The sequence below is a fragment of the Sturnira hondurensis genome, unplaced genomic scaffold, assembly GCF_014824575.4.
Source record: "Sturnira hondurensis isolate 20B ecotype Veracruz unplaced genomic scaffold, ASM1482457v3 Scaffold0004998, whole genome shotgun sequence".
NCBI lineage: Eukaryota > Metazoa > Chordata > Mammalia > Chiroptera > Phyllostomidae > Sturnira > Sturnira hondurensis.
Genome location: NW_028077629.1, coordinates 7,661,257 through 7,678,060, shown reverse-complemented (window position 1 = coordinate 7,678,060; position 16,804 = coordinate 7,661,257). Strand labels below are relative to the sequence as shown.

Genomic DNA, 16,804 nt, shown 5'->3' with positions numbered 1-16,804 from the left:
AGCCCAAGTAAGTCTGTTCTTTTTTTATGTTTTATAAGATCTAGATAACACTTTAAATGATGGGAAGCTAGTTTGAAACTTCATTTTACAATGCCAAAGATGCTTTTTAAGAGTTAAAAACTCATACTGGGAGCATGAAAAGCAGACTTGTGCAATCAGGAATAGTTCTTAATCTAGTTTTTAATATAGTATGCTCTTCCATATGGATAAAAATGTGACTGATGTCTGTTCACAGATTAATTATCAAGATTATACTTCTAAGATCTGTTTTTTAGGACATTGCTAAATGTCTTTCAGTAAAGACAATGCTTTCAGTAAACAATCATTTACTGGAAAATGTATTACAATGTGTTTTTGTAACTATGATATATAGAAAAACCTCTTACTGGTTTTGGACCACATTTTACCTTTAAGAATTAAAGAGATATTTTGTGCTAACATTTATTTACTTTCCTATCCCTCAGAGGAATATTGGGCATCTCTGCAAGAATCTGCCTTCATTAAACTGGTGCAGATGTTTAAAAGAGTCGTCACTGCTCAACTGTGTCACTGTACTCCAAGTGCTGAGAGTAACTGTCACATCAGAGTTCTCCTGGAAATGTTGAAAAGGCTGCACCGGGTAAGGGTTTGCTCTTTTGGAAACCTATATATCCCTATTTTGTAATAAAAATTCCCATAGTTTTCAGCTAGCCTGAATCTTACGCAAATTGTTGAAACATGAAGTTTATATGCTATTTTTTTAATTTTGTTTTTTTGTGTGTGTGTGTGTAAATTAAGTTGTGCGTCTAAAGGAGTGTACATAGTGTCTGTGGACAGTTTGTAAGAAAAGTGATAAAACAGACATCAGTGTAACTATTGCCAGTGTTGAAAAAGAAATCATTTCCAGTAGTTTAAAAATGCCTGTGTATTTTTCTCTCAGCTTGCATCTCCTCATATCCTGGATTTTGGGTTAATCATTCCCTTACTCTAATTTATTGTTTTATGACTATTTTGCTGTTTTTGAAGTTTATAGAGAGGGAATACATGCTTCTTACGCATTTGTTTTACAGTTTCATCCAGATTAAAAAGTTTCGTACTTTGGCTATATTTCATTCATTTTCACTTTCACATCATAGTCCATTGTTTGAGTCTACCATAATTATCCATTCCAGTCCTGATGGATGTATGTGCTGGTGGCAGTACCTTTCAGGGGGAGGGTTTTCTGAGAAAACATACTGCTATAAGCATTTTTGTACATATTTCTTGGTGTTCATGTATCAAGAGTTGCTTTTTAGTTTCCATGCCTAATTCTGGAATTAATAGGTTTGTTAGTTATATATGTCTTCTTTATTGGTAGTTACATACTGTCTTACTCAGACTAATTTAATCTTATTCATGATTTAAATTCCTGTTGCTCCATGTCTAACTTTAAAGTTTTGTAAATATTTTCAGCGTGAAATGATACCAAGTTGTGATTTTAATTGTATTTCCCTGGTTCTAATGCATTAGAGTACATTTTTGTGTTTATAATAGCAATATTTGTTTCTTTTTCTGTAAAGTGTCTATCCTTGACTGTTGTTCTATTTACATTGTTTTTTTTTTACTTTTCCATATTGATTATAGGAGTTCTATTTATTTTGGAAACCAAGCCTATGTCAATAATATGTGTTGCAAATATTCTAGTTTGTAGCCTGTCTTTTTACTTCATGGTGTTTTTTGATAAATTTACATTCTTAATTTTTATATAGATAAATTTATCAATTCATCTATTCTTTATGTCTTATTTTAAACTTTTTTTCTTTCAAGGTTTTAAATTATTACTTAACTCAGGGACCAACAGGATTTCTTTTCGGAAAGGACCAGATAGTAAATATTTTAGGCTTTGTGAAGCGTATGGATACTGTGGCAACTGCGACTGCCGAACTCTATAGTAGTAGCATGAAAGCAGTGCTTGGCAGTGTGAAAATGAATGGGCATGGCTGTGTTCCAATAAGATGTTAGAAAAAGAAATGGAAAGCCTGCTTTTGGCCTTAATAGTCTTCTAATAGACCAGAGGAAGAGCACAAACCAAGGCGTGTATACCATATATCTAATATTCCAAAGGCTAGAAATCTAGCTAACAGACTGCTGAATAAATATTCTTACTTCTGCTGTGGCAGGGTAGTTGGCTAGAGGAAGGGCCTTAAGTCATGGACCCAGAGCAGAGACTACTCTTTCCCGGGTTTAAAGGAGATAGTGATTTTATTTTTGCCTTTCACAGTTTGGTGTTTAATTCAATTGGAAATTAATTTTAAGTTTATTTTTTATCATTTTTCATATGAAAAATTACTGACCATCATTTATTGAAATGCTCTGTCCTTTTTTCTACTGATGGGCAATGCAAAGTCTGTCGTAAAATCAAGTTTCTATGTCTAGGATTCATTTCTGGGCTCTTTTTTTGTACTGTTGATCATTCTATGTAGCTCTATATTGTTTATGTCTAGTAAGAGAGTACCCTTATATTGCTCTTGAAGTTTATCTTGGCTATTCTTGACACTCTGATTCTTCTGTACAGATTTTAGAATTGGCTTCTCAGGTTCCACACACACCTAACAATATCTTACTGAGAATTTGAATGGGGTTGCATTGAATCTATATTTCAATTTTTTTCTTTTTTTAAAATATATTTTATTGATTATGCCATTACAGTTCTGTTTCCCGCTTTCATTCCCCTCCACTCTACACACTCCCTCCTCCCACCATTCCCCCCTTTAGTTTATGTCCACGTGTCTCAAGTTCTTTAGATTCTATATTTCTCATACTATTCTTGCCCTCCCCCTATCTATTTTCTACCTACCATCTGTGCTACGTATTCTCTGTACCTTCTCCCCCCTTCTCCTCCTTCCAATCCCCACTTGCTAACCCTCCATGTGATCTCCATTTCTATGGTTCCACTCCTGATCTAGCTGTCCTCTTAGTTTGCTTTTGTTTTAGGTGTGGTTGTTAATAACTGTGAGTTTTCTGTCCTTTCACTGTTCGTCTTTTTTATTTTCTTTTTCTTAGATAAGTCCTTTTAACATTTCATATAATAAAGGCTTGAATTTGACCTTATCTGAGAAGCACTTTATCTGCCCTTCCATTTTAAATGAAAGCTTTGCTGGATAGAGCAGTCTTGGATGGAGGTCTTTGGATTTCATGACTTGGAATACTTCTTTCCAGTCCCTCCCTCCTTGCCTGTAAGGTCTCTTTTGAGAAATCAGCTGACAGTCTGATGGGAGCTCCTTTGTAGGTGACTGTCCCCTTATCTCTTGCCACCTCTAGGATTCTCTCCTTCATTTTCATCTTGGCTAATGTAATTATGATGTGCCTTGGTGTGTTCCTTCTTGGGTCCAACTTCTTTGGGACTCTCTGAGCTTCCTGGATTTCCTAGAAGTCTATTTCCTTTTCCAGACTGGGGAAGTNGTGTCTCAAGTTCTTTAGATTCTATATTTCTCATACTATTCTTTCCCTCCCCCTATCTATTTTCTACCTACCATCTATGTTACGTATTCTCTGTACCTTCTCCCAGCTTCTCCTCCTTCCAATCCCCACTTGCTAACCCTCCATGTGATCTTCATTTCTATGGTTCCACTCCTGATCTAGCTGTCCTCTTAGTTTGCTTTTGTTTTAGGTGTGGTTGTTAATAACTGCGAGTTTGCTGTCCTTTCACTGTTCGTCTTTTTTATCTTCTTTTTCTTAGATAAGTCCTTTTAACATTTCATATAATAAGGGCTTGAATTTGACCTTATCTGAGAAGCACTTTATCTGCCCTTCCATTCTAAATGAAAGCTTTGCTGGATAGAGCAGTCTTGGATGGAGGTCTTTGGATTTCATGACTTGGAATACTTCTTTCCAGTCCCTCCTTGCCTGTAAGGTCTCTTTTGAGAAATTGATGGGAGCTCCTTTGTAGGTGACTGTCCCCTTATCTCTTGCCACCTCTAGGATTCTCTCCTTCGTTTTCATCTTGGCTAATGTAATGATGATGTGCCTTGGTGTGTTCCTCCTTGGGTCCAACTTCTTTGGGACTCTCTGAGCTTCCTGGATTTCCTAGAAGTCTATTTCCTTTTCCAGACTGGGGAAGTTCTCCTTTATTAATTTGTTCAAAAAGTTTTCCACTTGTTACTTTCTCTCCCCCCTCTGGTACCCCTATAATTCAGATGTTGGAACGTTTAAAAATGTCTTGGAGTTTCCTAAGCCTCTCCTCATTTTTTTGAATTCTTGTTTCTTCATTCTTTTCTATTTGGTCATTTTTTTCTTCCTTCTGGTCCACTCCCTTGATTTGAGTCCCAGTTTCCTTTCCATCACTATTGGTTTCCTGTGCATTTCTCTTCATTTCAATTAGTTTAGCCTTCATTTGTTCCTCTAATTTGTGACTAAAATCAACCAGTTGTATGATTCCTGATCACCAGTGTTTCGAACTGTGCAATAGGTTGGCTATTTCTTGGTCACGTAGAGTTATTGGCTCTGGGGCTTTGAGTTCTTCTTGAGCCATAATGTTTTGGTCTGTTCGCACCTGTTATGTATGAGGAGCGGAGCCCTAGGTGTTCACCAGGGCAGGGTGACCCAGTTGCTGGGTGGTGACGCTGTATGTGGGGGTGGGGTCAAAGAGGGGCAATGGTGGTCCCCTCTGCTTCTTCCCACCGCTGGGGCCCTGTGCGATCTGCCCTGCTGCTCACTCATTCACCTGGTTTATCTGTGCGCAAATGTGTGACAGCGGTCAGCCTGCTGCCTTGCGCCCTCACTGGGTCTGCCTGTTGCAACCCCATTCCTGGGATCGGCCAACGGCTGCCTGCACACCTGGGTCAGTCCAGCAGATCTTTCCTGCCTGACCCTGCTCTGATGCTGGCTCCGCCCCTCTTAACGGTCTGGCTGAAAGGTTCGTTGTCAGACTTCCGTATAGTTCAATTTTCTGTGTTTTGGCTTCATTTTTGTTACTAAAACTTTGCTGTCTTTAAACTTGGTTGTGCGAGAAGGCACAGTGTTTCCACCTACACCTCCATCTTGGTTGGAAGTCTGAATCTATATTTCAGAGGGGAGAAATTTGGGGAGAAACCGACATCTTTACTACTGTGAATCTCCATGATGTCTATTTCTTTCACTTACTAGATTATTTTTAAAGTCTGCTAATAAAGTTTGTTATTTTACTACAAAAATCTTGGATATGTTTAGTAAATCTGCTTCGAGGTATTTGATATAATTAGGATTTTGTAAATGGTATTTTTAAAATTATCTGCTATTGGTTCGTAGGAATGCATTAATTTTTGAATGTTGAATTTATAGCTAGTGAATTTGCTAAATTTTCACATCATGTCTAGTGAGTTATCTGTAGATCCTTTTGCATTTTCTGTGCGATTGTGAGGCTGTTGACAGTGTAAGGCTGAGATCAACAGGGTCCAGAAGAGCATAATCATGGGGGGAAGAAGCTTCCCCATGCTTCAGGTGGTGGTATGCGGAGGCCTGTACCATTTGGCATGTGGACCAGAGTATGTAAAACTATTCCAGATGAGTGGTCTTAGCTTACACAGCCAAGGAGGGGCTTTTAGAAGGCCTCAGAATTAATCAGGCCAAGACTGTGCCCATCTAGGTCAAATACTGATGGTCACTCAGGCCTACAGCATCTAGTGTCATTATCAGTATCTTCACTAACTGCTGTGCCACGGTGTTCATTATTTCATAATGACCCTGATTACCTTAGGATGGCAGGCTGAAAATTCTCCCACAATTCAGGAGGAAAAGTGCTGTGTATGCCTTGCTGGAAAAAACATCTGTAAATGGTATGTTAAGTTCTGAATAACATGACATGCTGTGCTGGGACTGATAGTACTTTGGATTTATAGTGCACTGTATTTTTCTTTTGACTTAAAGTTCCTTAAAACTTTTCTATGAATTAAAAGTGACTAGGAGGACTTCTGGTCAAGATGGAAGCATAGGCAGACATGATTCATGTCTTCACACAAACACATAAAAATTACAACTAAAATAAAGAACCGTTACTCAAAACCATCAGAAATTGAGTTAAGTGGAAGCCTGACAACTACAGAAACAAAGAAACCACATCCATCCAGACTGATAGGAGGGGCACAGACATAGAATGGGTTGGTCCCTCATCAGTGTGTGGTAGATAAAAATTCCAGAGGGCTATCTCAGGAGTGAGGAGTCCCAACCCTACACCGGGCTCCCCAGCCCAGGGTTCCAGTGCCAGGAAGATAAGTCCCCACAACTTCTGGCTGCAAAGACCAGAGGGGATTGAATTGATGGAAAAAACTGCTGGAGCATCAAGCAGTTTTTCTTAAAGAAACGCACACAGGGACTCATCTATTAAGACTCCCTCCCTCTGAGCTCCAGCACCAGAGTAGCGCCTTAAAAGGCACCAGCAGTAGAGAGGGAGAAACTAAAGTGTCTGTCTTCAAGGCCAGCAGAGGCCATTGTCACTTTTCTAAACCCTCCCTGCACAGAGCTGGCAAGGTGGTGCTGTATCTGAGACTCCATCAACCTGGCTAACACTGTTTGACCTGCCTGAAAGATCCCCAGAGACTCCACCTCACCCAGCTTACAGACCCACCTGACCTGTTTTTCCATATGAATGGCTGGTCTTGGCTCTTGCTTCACAACTTCCTAAATCCTCTCAAATAAGTAACAGCTGACCTCAGTGAGCCCTAGGCCAGACAGAAACAGCAGGCAGCTTAAATTCACAGCTTGGCTTTGTCAGGGGAATCTCTAAGTCCAGCACAAGTAGCTGCCATCTCTGATGACTTTCTAGCTCAGGCAGGGTGGTCCCGGGAAAAACACAGATGGGGGGCTGACCTTGGCCTGTACCAACCGGTAAACTCCAGGACCAATGCACTTAGTAGGCAGCTACAGATCTTGCTGGAACACCACCACCCTGCACCTACACAGCTGATCCTCCACGAAGGGCAGAGGTTGGTGGTCAATGGTCACAGCCAGTCCTTGCAGCTGACTGGCCTGGGTAAATCCTTCCCATTGACCTGCCAACAGCAACCAAGGGTCAACTACAAGAGGAAGGTGTACTCAGCCTACATGAAGAGCACACCTTGAGTATCCACCTTGGTGATAGGGGAGGCTTTGCCACTGAACCCTACAAGACACCAACTACATTAGGCCATTCTACCAAGACACAGAGTCAAAACAGCTTTATCTAATACATAGAGAAACAAACACAGGGAGGGGACAAAGACACATGGCCCAAATGAAAGAACAAATCAAAACTCCAGAAATGGAGATAAGCAATCTATCAGATGCAGAGTTCAAAATGCTGATTATAAGGATGCTCAAGGAACTCAATAAGGATCTCAGCAGCATAAAAGTTCTATAAAAGTCAGAAATGAAGGATACACTAATTGAAATAAAGAACAATTTACAGGGAAACAGCAGTAGAGTGCATGAAACCGAGAATCAAATCACTGATATGGGACATAAGGACCTGAAAAACAACTAACAAGAAGGAAAAAGAATTTAAAAAAATGAGGATAGTGTAAGCAGCCTCTGGGACAACTTCAAGAGGCCTGACATTCACATTATAGGGGTGCCAGAAAGAGAAGAGCTAGAGCAACAAATTGGAAATCTATTTGAAAAAATAATGAAAGAAAACTGTCCTAATTTGGTGAAGGAAATAGACATGCAAATCTAGGAAGCACAGAGTCCTAAACAAGATGGATGCAAAGAGGCCCACTCCAAGATACATCATAATTAAAATGCCAGAGGTTAAAGATAAAGAAAAAATCTTCAAAGGGGCAAGAGAAAAGAAGTTAGTTATCTACAAGAGAGGTCCCATAAGTCTGTAAGCTGATTTCTCAAAAGGAAGTTGGCAGGCTAGAAGGAATTAGCAAGAAATATTCAAAGTCATGAAAAGCAGGGACCTACAGCCAAGATTGCTCTATCCAGCAAAGCTATCATTTAGAATCAAAGGGCAGATAAAGAATTTCCCAGACAAGAAAAAATTAGAGGCATTCATCATCACCAAACCATGATTATGTGAAATGTTAAAGGGACTTATTTAAAAAAAGAAGATCAAAACTATGAACAATAAAATGAAAAATGGAAATCTATCAACAAATAAACTAAAAAATAAACTAAGCCAGCAGGAAGAACAGACAGAATCATGGTTACAGAGAGCGTTTTAATGGTTGTCAGATTGGAGGGGGAGGGGAAAAATGGATGGAGAGGTGTGGGGAGTGAGAAGTACAAATACATAGTAAAGAATAGCCATGGGGATGTGGGATATAAAGTACAGCATAGGAAATGGAGTAGCCAGAGAGCTTATACACTTGACCCATGCATGTGAACAGTGGTGGAGGGCTTGCCTGAAGAACTGGGGGTTCCTGGGTGGAAGGGGAACAAAGGGAGAAAAAAACAGACAACTGTAACTGCATAATCAATAAAATGTAATTTAAGCCCTTGGCTGGTGTAGCTCAGGGGACTGAGCACAGATCTGGCAACCAAAGGGTCGCCAGTTTGATTCCCAGTTGGGGCACATGTCTGGGTTGCAGGCCAGATCCCCAGTCGGTGGGGAGAGGAGCATGTGAGAGGCAGCCACATGTTGATGTTTCTCTCCCTCCTTCCCTTCCCTGCTCTCTAGAAATAAATAAAAACTTTAAAAAAATAAAATACAATTTTAAAAGTAAAAGTATCTAGAAGTTTATCATCCTGATTATCAATTTCTGCTATTAAATGTAGGCATATTTTATGTTCCTGAAAATGTGGGATTTGATAGTAAAGGACTTGGGTGTGGAACTTTATTCTGGTTATTAAGAGTCTTTAATTTGCATCTACCCTGATTAATAGTCATTAAGCAAAATTATCTTTATTTTTTAAACTTATTTTTTAGTTTTGTTCAGGTACAGTTGTCTCCGTTTCCACCCCACCACTACCCCTCCCCACCCATCCCCTCCTCCCACCCTCAAACCTACCCCCTTTGGCTTTGTCCATTTGTCCTTTATACATGTTTCTTGATGGCCCTTCCCCTGTTTTCCCCCATTGTCCCTCTTCCCATTCCCCTCTGGTTACTGTCAGTTTGTTCTCTATTGCATTGTCTCTGGTTATATTTTGCTTGGTTATTTGATTTGTTAATTAGGTTCCACTTACAGGTGAGATCATATATTTGTCTTTCATGGCCTGGCTTATTTCACTTAACATGATACTCTCCAGTTCCATCCATGCTCTCATGAAGGATAGGAGCTCCTTTCTTTCTGCTGCATAGTATTCCGTTGTATAAATGTACCATAGTTTTTTGATCCACTCATTTACTGATGGGCACTTAGGCTGTTTTATAGCACTTGGCTATTGTAAATTGTACTGCTATGAACATTGGGGTACATAGGTTCTTTTGGAATTGGTGTTTCAGGATTCTTAGGGTATAGTCCCAGCACTGGTATTGCTGGGTCAAAAGGCAGTTTTATTTTTAGTTTTTTGAGGAAATTTCATACTGTTTTCCAGAGTGGGTGCACCAGTCTGCATTCTTTTCTCCACAACCTCTTCAGCACTTGTTGATTTGTTTATGATGGCCATTCTGACTGGTGTGAAGTGGTATCTCATTGTGGTTTGAATTTACATCTCTCTGATGGTTAGTGATGCTGAGCATCCTTCCGTATATCTCTGGGCCGTATGTCCTTCTTAGAGAAGTGTTGGTCCAGGTTTTTTGCCCACTTTTTTATTGGGCTGTTTATCTTCCTGGAGTGGAGTTGTGTGAGTTCTTTATATATTTTGAAGATCAAACCCTTGTTCAAGGTATAATTTGCAAATATATTTTCCCATATGGTTGGTTCCCTTTTCATTTTACTGCTGTTTGCTTTAGCCTTGCAGAAGTTTTTTATTTTGGTGAGGTCCTATTTGTTTGTTCTTTCCTTTATGTCCTTTGCTTTAAGGGACATATCAGTGAAAATACTGCTGTGTGGAATATCTGAGATTTTTTTGCCTATGTTTTCCTCTAGGACTTTTATGGTGTCATGACTTACATTTAAGTCTTTTATCTACCTTGAATTTATTTTTGTGTATGCTGTAAGTTGGTGATTGAGTTTCATTTTTTTGCATGTAGCTATCCAGATTTCCTAAAATTGTCTTTATATATGAAATGTTCTCATAAGGTTATATTCTATTTAAGGTCAACAAGACTAAATGTCAACTCCCTGAAAATATTTTCCAAATAAGTGAACTCACGCACTGCCTTGATTTTTATGAAGATGCACGTAGAAGAGCCTGTTGGAAAATGAGCTTAGTAAGTATGGCATGTTTAAACGACAGTTTGATCATCATTGAGTTAATATAGGCATTTGTGCTATAACTTTCTATGATATGTGAGTTTCCACAAATCTTTGCAGGCTACAAAATTGCCTGATAGAAGTAATAGGGCTTATGAGAAGAGCAAAATAGACCTCTCAAAACCTACGCAGTTTTGTAGCCAGAGCACTAACGGCAAACCTTGGCAGATAGCTTGGGTCTGCCAGACAAGCATCTTGTGGAGAGTGCCATGCAAATAAACAAAAGGGTAGAAATCTATCCGTGCTCTAATTAGAGGACTGGTGGTACTCACATAACACAGATAAAAGTGGAGAATTAAGAATTAAGAATTCTTCTTAAGTTGGGCCTAGAAGGCAGCAAGGTGACTCACTAGGAGCCAGCAGTATAGGGCTGCAGCTTTGAAGAAGGTACCCTGTGTGTAAGCACTCCTTTTATTTTTTCTTAAAAGACAGCTAAAATCTTGCTACCTGACTTAAGGTTTTTTCCTTTTCTCTGAAGCTTATAATCTTACTCGTAGCACATAAGCTCTTGCCTGGCAGAAATGTATGAGCTAACCAGCTACCCACATTATTTTTTATTTCCTTATTTACCAGATAAATCTGAACTAATTTGCATTTCACAAGTACGAGTTGCAGTAGAACAGGTTCTTTGGGAAAGTGTCCAGAGTGTACAATTAGTTGTTAAATTAAATGAGCACTAAAAATACTGGGTCTATATACCTTTCATTGGTACATGTAAAATGTTTTCTTAGAATTTTATGCACTGACAAGCAGTTTGAAATGCCTTGGTTGTAAGTACTGAGACCTTAAATCATTAGGGGTTTAAGAATCTGAGGTAAGACATAAGATATCTCTGTATCAGAATTATTCTCATTTTCATTTTTAGGACACCCCAGTAGACCTCCAGTATCCTGTTATATTCAGTCATTTTCCATTTATCTTTAATATTCTGTCAAAAATTAAACTACTACATGCAGACTCACATTTAAAAATGCAGGTATGTATGCTGATTTCTTTGTCTTTATTAATAAATGAAATGATAAATCTCTTAAGCATACAATGTTTTGGAGGTGGCGAGGGAGCCATTCCCTGGTGAAACAATGGTTATAGCTTTCAGGTTGCTTATACTCTAATGAAGAAGGCAAGAAACAGTCATTTGGGCCCTGGCTGGTGTAGCTCAGTGGATTGAGCACGGGTCTGTGAACCACACGATCATGGTTCGATTCCCAGTCAGGTTGCAGGCCAGTTCCCAGCAGGGGACTCACAAGAAGCAACCATACATTGATGTTTCTCTCCTTCTCTCCTCTTTCCTCTCTAAAGATAAATAAATAAAATCTTTAAAAAAAAAGAAAGAGTCATTTGGGTAGGCATGGCCTTGAGGCATATTAGGGCCTTAGTAGCGGCTGACCTGGTTGTAGAGCTTTGACCTTGAGGTTGGTGCCTATAGTCTTCTGAATGACACTGAAAGACAAATAGCAGACTTGCACTTGATTTGAATCAGCACTAACATGTAGGCAGGTCTGATCTAGTGAAGGAAATATTAGTGGGAATAGAGGTAACAGAGGATTCTTGAAATTTGGACCCAAATGAACACCTGTGATGGTGCCATAATAAAGATTTATAGAAAGTATCCCTTTTCAATTAACTATCATTAACGAATGTATTGTACTTCATTATCTTTTTCTAAGGATTAAATTTGTTTTTTAAGTGTATTTTATTGATTATGCCCTTACAGTAATCCCATTTCCCCCCTTTACTCGCATCCACCTGCACACCCTCTCCCATCCACATTCCCCACCCCCTCAGTTCATGGCCATGGCTCATACATATACGTTCTTTGGCTTCTCAATTTCCTGTACTATGCTTAACCTCCGCCTGTTTCTTTTGTACCTACCATTTATGCTTCTTATTCCCTATACTTTCCTCCAGTTCTTCCTCCACCCCCTCCTTGCTGATAACCCTCCATGTGATCTCCATTTCTGTGATTCTGTTCCTGTTCTAGTTGTTTGCTTAGTTTGTTCTTGTTTTTATTTAGGTTCAGTTGTCAATAGTTGTGAGTTTGTTGTCTTTACTACATTTCATATAGTAAAGGGCTCAGAGAGTCCCAAAAAGTTGGACCCAAGGAAGCATACACCAAGGCACATCCTAATTAAATTACCCAAGATTAAAGATCAGGACAGAATCTTAAAAGCAGCAGGAGAAAAGGAGACAATTACCTACAAAGGAGTTTCCGTAACACTGTCACCTGATTTCTCCAAAGAAAACTTACAGGCAAGAAGGGGCTGGAATGAAGTGTTCAAAGTCATGAAAAGCAAGGACCTACATTCAAGATTACTCTGTCCAGCAAAGCTCTCATTTAGAATGGAAGGGCAGATCAAGTGGTTCCCAGATAAAGTCAAGTTAAAGGAGTTCATCATCACCAAGCCTTTATTATATGAAATGTTAAAGGGTCTTACTTAAGAAAAAAGAAGATCAAAACTATGAACAGTAAAATGACAACAAACTCACAACTATTGACAACTGAACCTAAATAAAACAAGAACAAACCAAGCAAACAACTAGAACAGGATCAGAATCACCAAAATGGAGACCACGTGGAGTGTTATCAGCAGGGAAGAGGGGGTGGGGGAACAATGGGTGGAAGGTACAGGGAATAAGAAGCATAAATGGTAGGTACAAAAGAAACGGGGAGGTTAAGCATAGTATAGGGGCTTTGGCTGGTGTGACTCAGTGGATTAAGGGCTGGTCTGCACACCACAGGGTCACTGGTTCAATTCCCAGTCAGGGCACAAGCCTGGGTTTGCAGTCCAGGTCCCCAGTAAGCGGTGTGCCAGGGGTAACCACACATTGATGTTTCTCTCCCTCTCTTTCTCCCTCCCTTCCATTTTGTCTAAAAAATGAAATAAGTAAAATCTTAAAAAAAAAGAAAGAAAGAAAAGAAAGTATGGGAAAAGTATAGGAAATGGAGAAGTCAAAAAACTTACGTGTATGACCCCTGGACATGAGCTAAGGGGGAGAATTCTGGTGTTAGGGCAGTTGGAGGGCAGAGGGGATTAAAGGGGAGAAAAAACTGGGACAACTGTAATAGCATAATCAATAAAATATATATTTTCAAAAAATAAAAGATACAAGAAATTTTATTTTGCTTCATCTCTTAACTCTTCTGACTTTAAACAGGCTTCCCGTAGTAATTTTATAGAACTGATTTGTCTCTGGTTTGCTAAGAGCCATAGATTTTAATGATTCCAAATTGCCATTTGATTTCAAGTAGATAGCCTCTGTCTGTATCTTTCTTTCTGTTGTCTGTCTGTCTGTCTTCTCTTTCTCTCTCCCCTTAACTTCTTACATTATCTGTCACCTGAAATGTTCTGTCTGGGTTTTCTTCCTAGAATAGGGTATCTTTGGAGAAGTCTCTCATATCTGAACTTTTCCTGCAAATTGTTTTTTCTAAACTTCTGAACTTCTCTTTCAAATGAGAATATTATATTTCAGTATTTACTAATAAATCTCTTAGCTTCTTGATTATAATTAGCTTTGGGAACTGAAGTATTAATAATTGTGTTTATAAGATGAAGTGGTCCACTGGAGCCTGCTGTTGGTCACTTTCCTGCCCAGTTGTTGGCTCCCATTTCTGAGGTTCCATGTTTCCTCTGCTCACAGAGGGTGGATGCTGAATGTACAGCCTGTCTCCAGTGGTGTATGTAAGACTCTTTGTACAAATGTCTGTGATGTGCACTTAAAATAAACTGAAGCAGTTTGTTCCACTTTATAAATTTCTACTTACAGCAAATGGTGAAATGAAGTGAATCATTTGTTTTCCTAGGAGAAAAAGATTAGAGCTTATAAACAATGGACTGGGACTGTGGAAGATGGAGGGTCCAGTTTAGCTTTGCTCCCTACCTTTAATGTAACAGTCAGAAGGAGTCACTTAATTGAAGATGTTTTGAACCAACTAAATCAATTTGAGAATGAAGATCTGAGGGGCGAGTTATTGGTAAAGTAAAATTTTCAATAATTTGATGCCGAGATAAGGAAAATATAAAATAATGTAACAGTGGGCTTTACAGAGGGGAAATGATGTCCCTTTGCTGCTGAGATTGTCTGGTTTAGACTTCCTCTGGTTTAGAATTTACCTGTCAGTTTCAGGTGATAGGTGCAGGCACTTCATCAGTGCACCAGAGCTAAGGGGCAGTAGGAAAATATGTCCCACATCAACCTGGTCAGGTAGAAAGTCCAGTACTAATCCTAATAGGTCCAGTCTCTCCTGAGGTCCAACTGAGCCTGGCCAGTCACCACCTCTTAAGGATTCCAGTAAGATAGGGTTGATGCAGAGGAGACTTGATGATTTGTTTCTGCTCAGATGTGGGACCCCAATCCAAATTCTGTGGGAGGAGGGAACTTCCTGTTTATTGACTACATAGTTTTTGATGGTATAACTGCAGATATTACCATGTTCTAAAGATTTACAAATGATCTTTGGTATAGTAACCATATAACTTGTCTTACTAGTATATATTTGACACAGAATAATAATAATAATGACTGGTAGATCTAGTGAATGTTTTTCTTGTGCCAGAAACTGTTTTAAAGGCTTTACACTTACTTATGTAACCCTTCCTACAAGGCTTTGTGGAAGATTCTGTTATTCCTTCATTTTACAAATGGAGAAACTGAGGTACAAAACTATTAGGGTAATTTATCCAAGGGTAATACACCTGATAAGCATCAAACTGGATTTGGGCCCAACTATCAGGTACTAGACTTTACCACTTAAGACAAAGATTTGTCTGATAATATTTCTAGTGTGTTTTTGATGGGAAACTCTAGTTATCCGCTTACCTTACTCAGAGTAAAGAAAGATTGACTTAACTAAAGCTCAAAATACTACTTTAAAAAGTATATTGCAAGCCCTGGCTGGTGTAGCTCAGTGGATTGAGCACAGGCCTGTGAACCAGACGATGGCGGTTCGATTCCCAGTCAGGGCACATGCTTGGGTTGCAGGCCAGTTTCTGGCAGGGGCCAGTTCCCTGCAGGGGATGCATGAGAAGCAACCATACATTGATGTTTCTTTCCTCTCTCCTTCCCTTGCCCTCTAAAAAGATAAATAAATAAAATATTTAATTTAATTAAAAAAAGTATATTGCAGTGGGGTTTGCACTTAGAGTTGTGATTTCCATATATTTTTACACACAGATAATTTTTAAAAATCTAGTGAACTCATATGATTCTAACCAATCTACTACTCAGCTATTTTAGTTCCACTTTTATATTTCATTCATTCATTTACTTAAATTTAGGTAATATTTGATGAGCAGTTACCATTTTCCAAACCGTGTAGGGCATTTTCCATGTGTTACTTTGGCTTTCTGATGATCTTGTGGGAAAACGAAAACTTCTTGATATTAGGGAACTTGTCCATAAGGAAGGGCAGGTTTAACACCTGGTCTTACAAAGATTTGAAATACTTTACTGAAGTTTGAAATTTGCATCTCTGTAAAATGGAAGAGGCATTCATCCAAATAAACCAGTGAAAGGAGCTTTTTGGTGGAACATCCATATGAAAATGTTGAGGCCTTTTTGAAATGAGTGTGTGTTAATCGGGAGAGAAGATGAATGGGTGTGAAGGTTATATGCTTGCAGATAGTAAATGCAGTTTTAAAGAGAAAAAATAAAATATGTGGGGAAAACAGAAAGGAGTGTCTGGTTTTAAAGGAGCAGGAAAAAGAGGAGAAAAATTAAAACCTAAATAGTGCTTCATGAGAGAAAGCAAGGGAGAAAAGAGTTTGAAGAAAGAGGAGGTAGTCACAGGTATACAATTAATTACCAAAATTAAAGAGATAAAATATCAGAAAAGGTTTTTGAAATTGAGGATTCCTGGTTCTTGGTCCTGTTGGAGAAAATCATTTAAATAGAGAAATGGGTTTGGAAATTAATAACACTGTTTTCTGAAATTTTGCAACCTAGATAGAGTAGGAGGAGCCGGTGATGTCTGTTTTTGAAACAGGGGTGTTGAGGGTTCCCCATCCCTCCCCTTTAAGGGAGAACTTAACACATTTGTAAACAGAAGGGAAGGATTCTGTCCTGGCTGGTGTAGCTCAGTGGATTGATCACCAGCCTGCAAACCAAAGGGTCACTGGTTCAATTCCCAGTCAGGGCACATGACTGGGCTGTGGGCCAGGTCCCCAGTGAGAGATGCATGAGAGGCAACCACACATTGCTGTTTCTCTTCCTCTCTTTCTCCTTCCCTTCCCCTCTCTCTAAAAATAAATAAATGAAATCTTAAAAAAAAGTGAAGGATTCCAAAAAGGAAAGGCAGGAATGGAGCGCTCAGTAGTAGAAGAAGGAAAGATGATAAAATCATCTTGGGGAGGAATGGGTGCCATCTCTTTAAGGAGTACTGACAAGCCCATAAGTGCTTTATGTGTGCTCTGGCTTTTTGTTTTTTTAACAATCCTAGTATTTCCAATTTATTTATGTTTATTTTTATTATACTTAGCCTACCTCATAATAATGATGTCAGCTGAGGTCAATTTAGTGTTAAAGACTTTAGACTG

General features: G+C 39.1%; 1 protein-coding gene across 1 annotated transcript in view; it reads left to right on the top strand.

Moving 5' to 3' along the window:
• The window catches only part of HERC5 (HECT and RLD domain containing E3 ubiquitin protein ligase 5), a 50,322-nt gene that overhangs the window by 19,485 nt on the left and 14,033 nt on the right, over positions 1-16,804 (top strand). The window contains exons 13-16 of the mRNA XM_037046125.1: positions 465-619; positions 10,115-10,228; positions 11,137-11,247; positions 14,074-14,244. Coding sequence (XP_036902020.1) covers positions 465-619; positions 10,115-10,228; positions 11,137-11,247; positions 14,074-14,244 — 551 coding nt within the window. The remainder of the gene's footprint in view (positions 1-464; positions 620-10,114; positions 10,229-11,136; positions 11,248-14,073; positions 14,245-16,804) is intronic.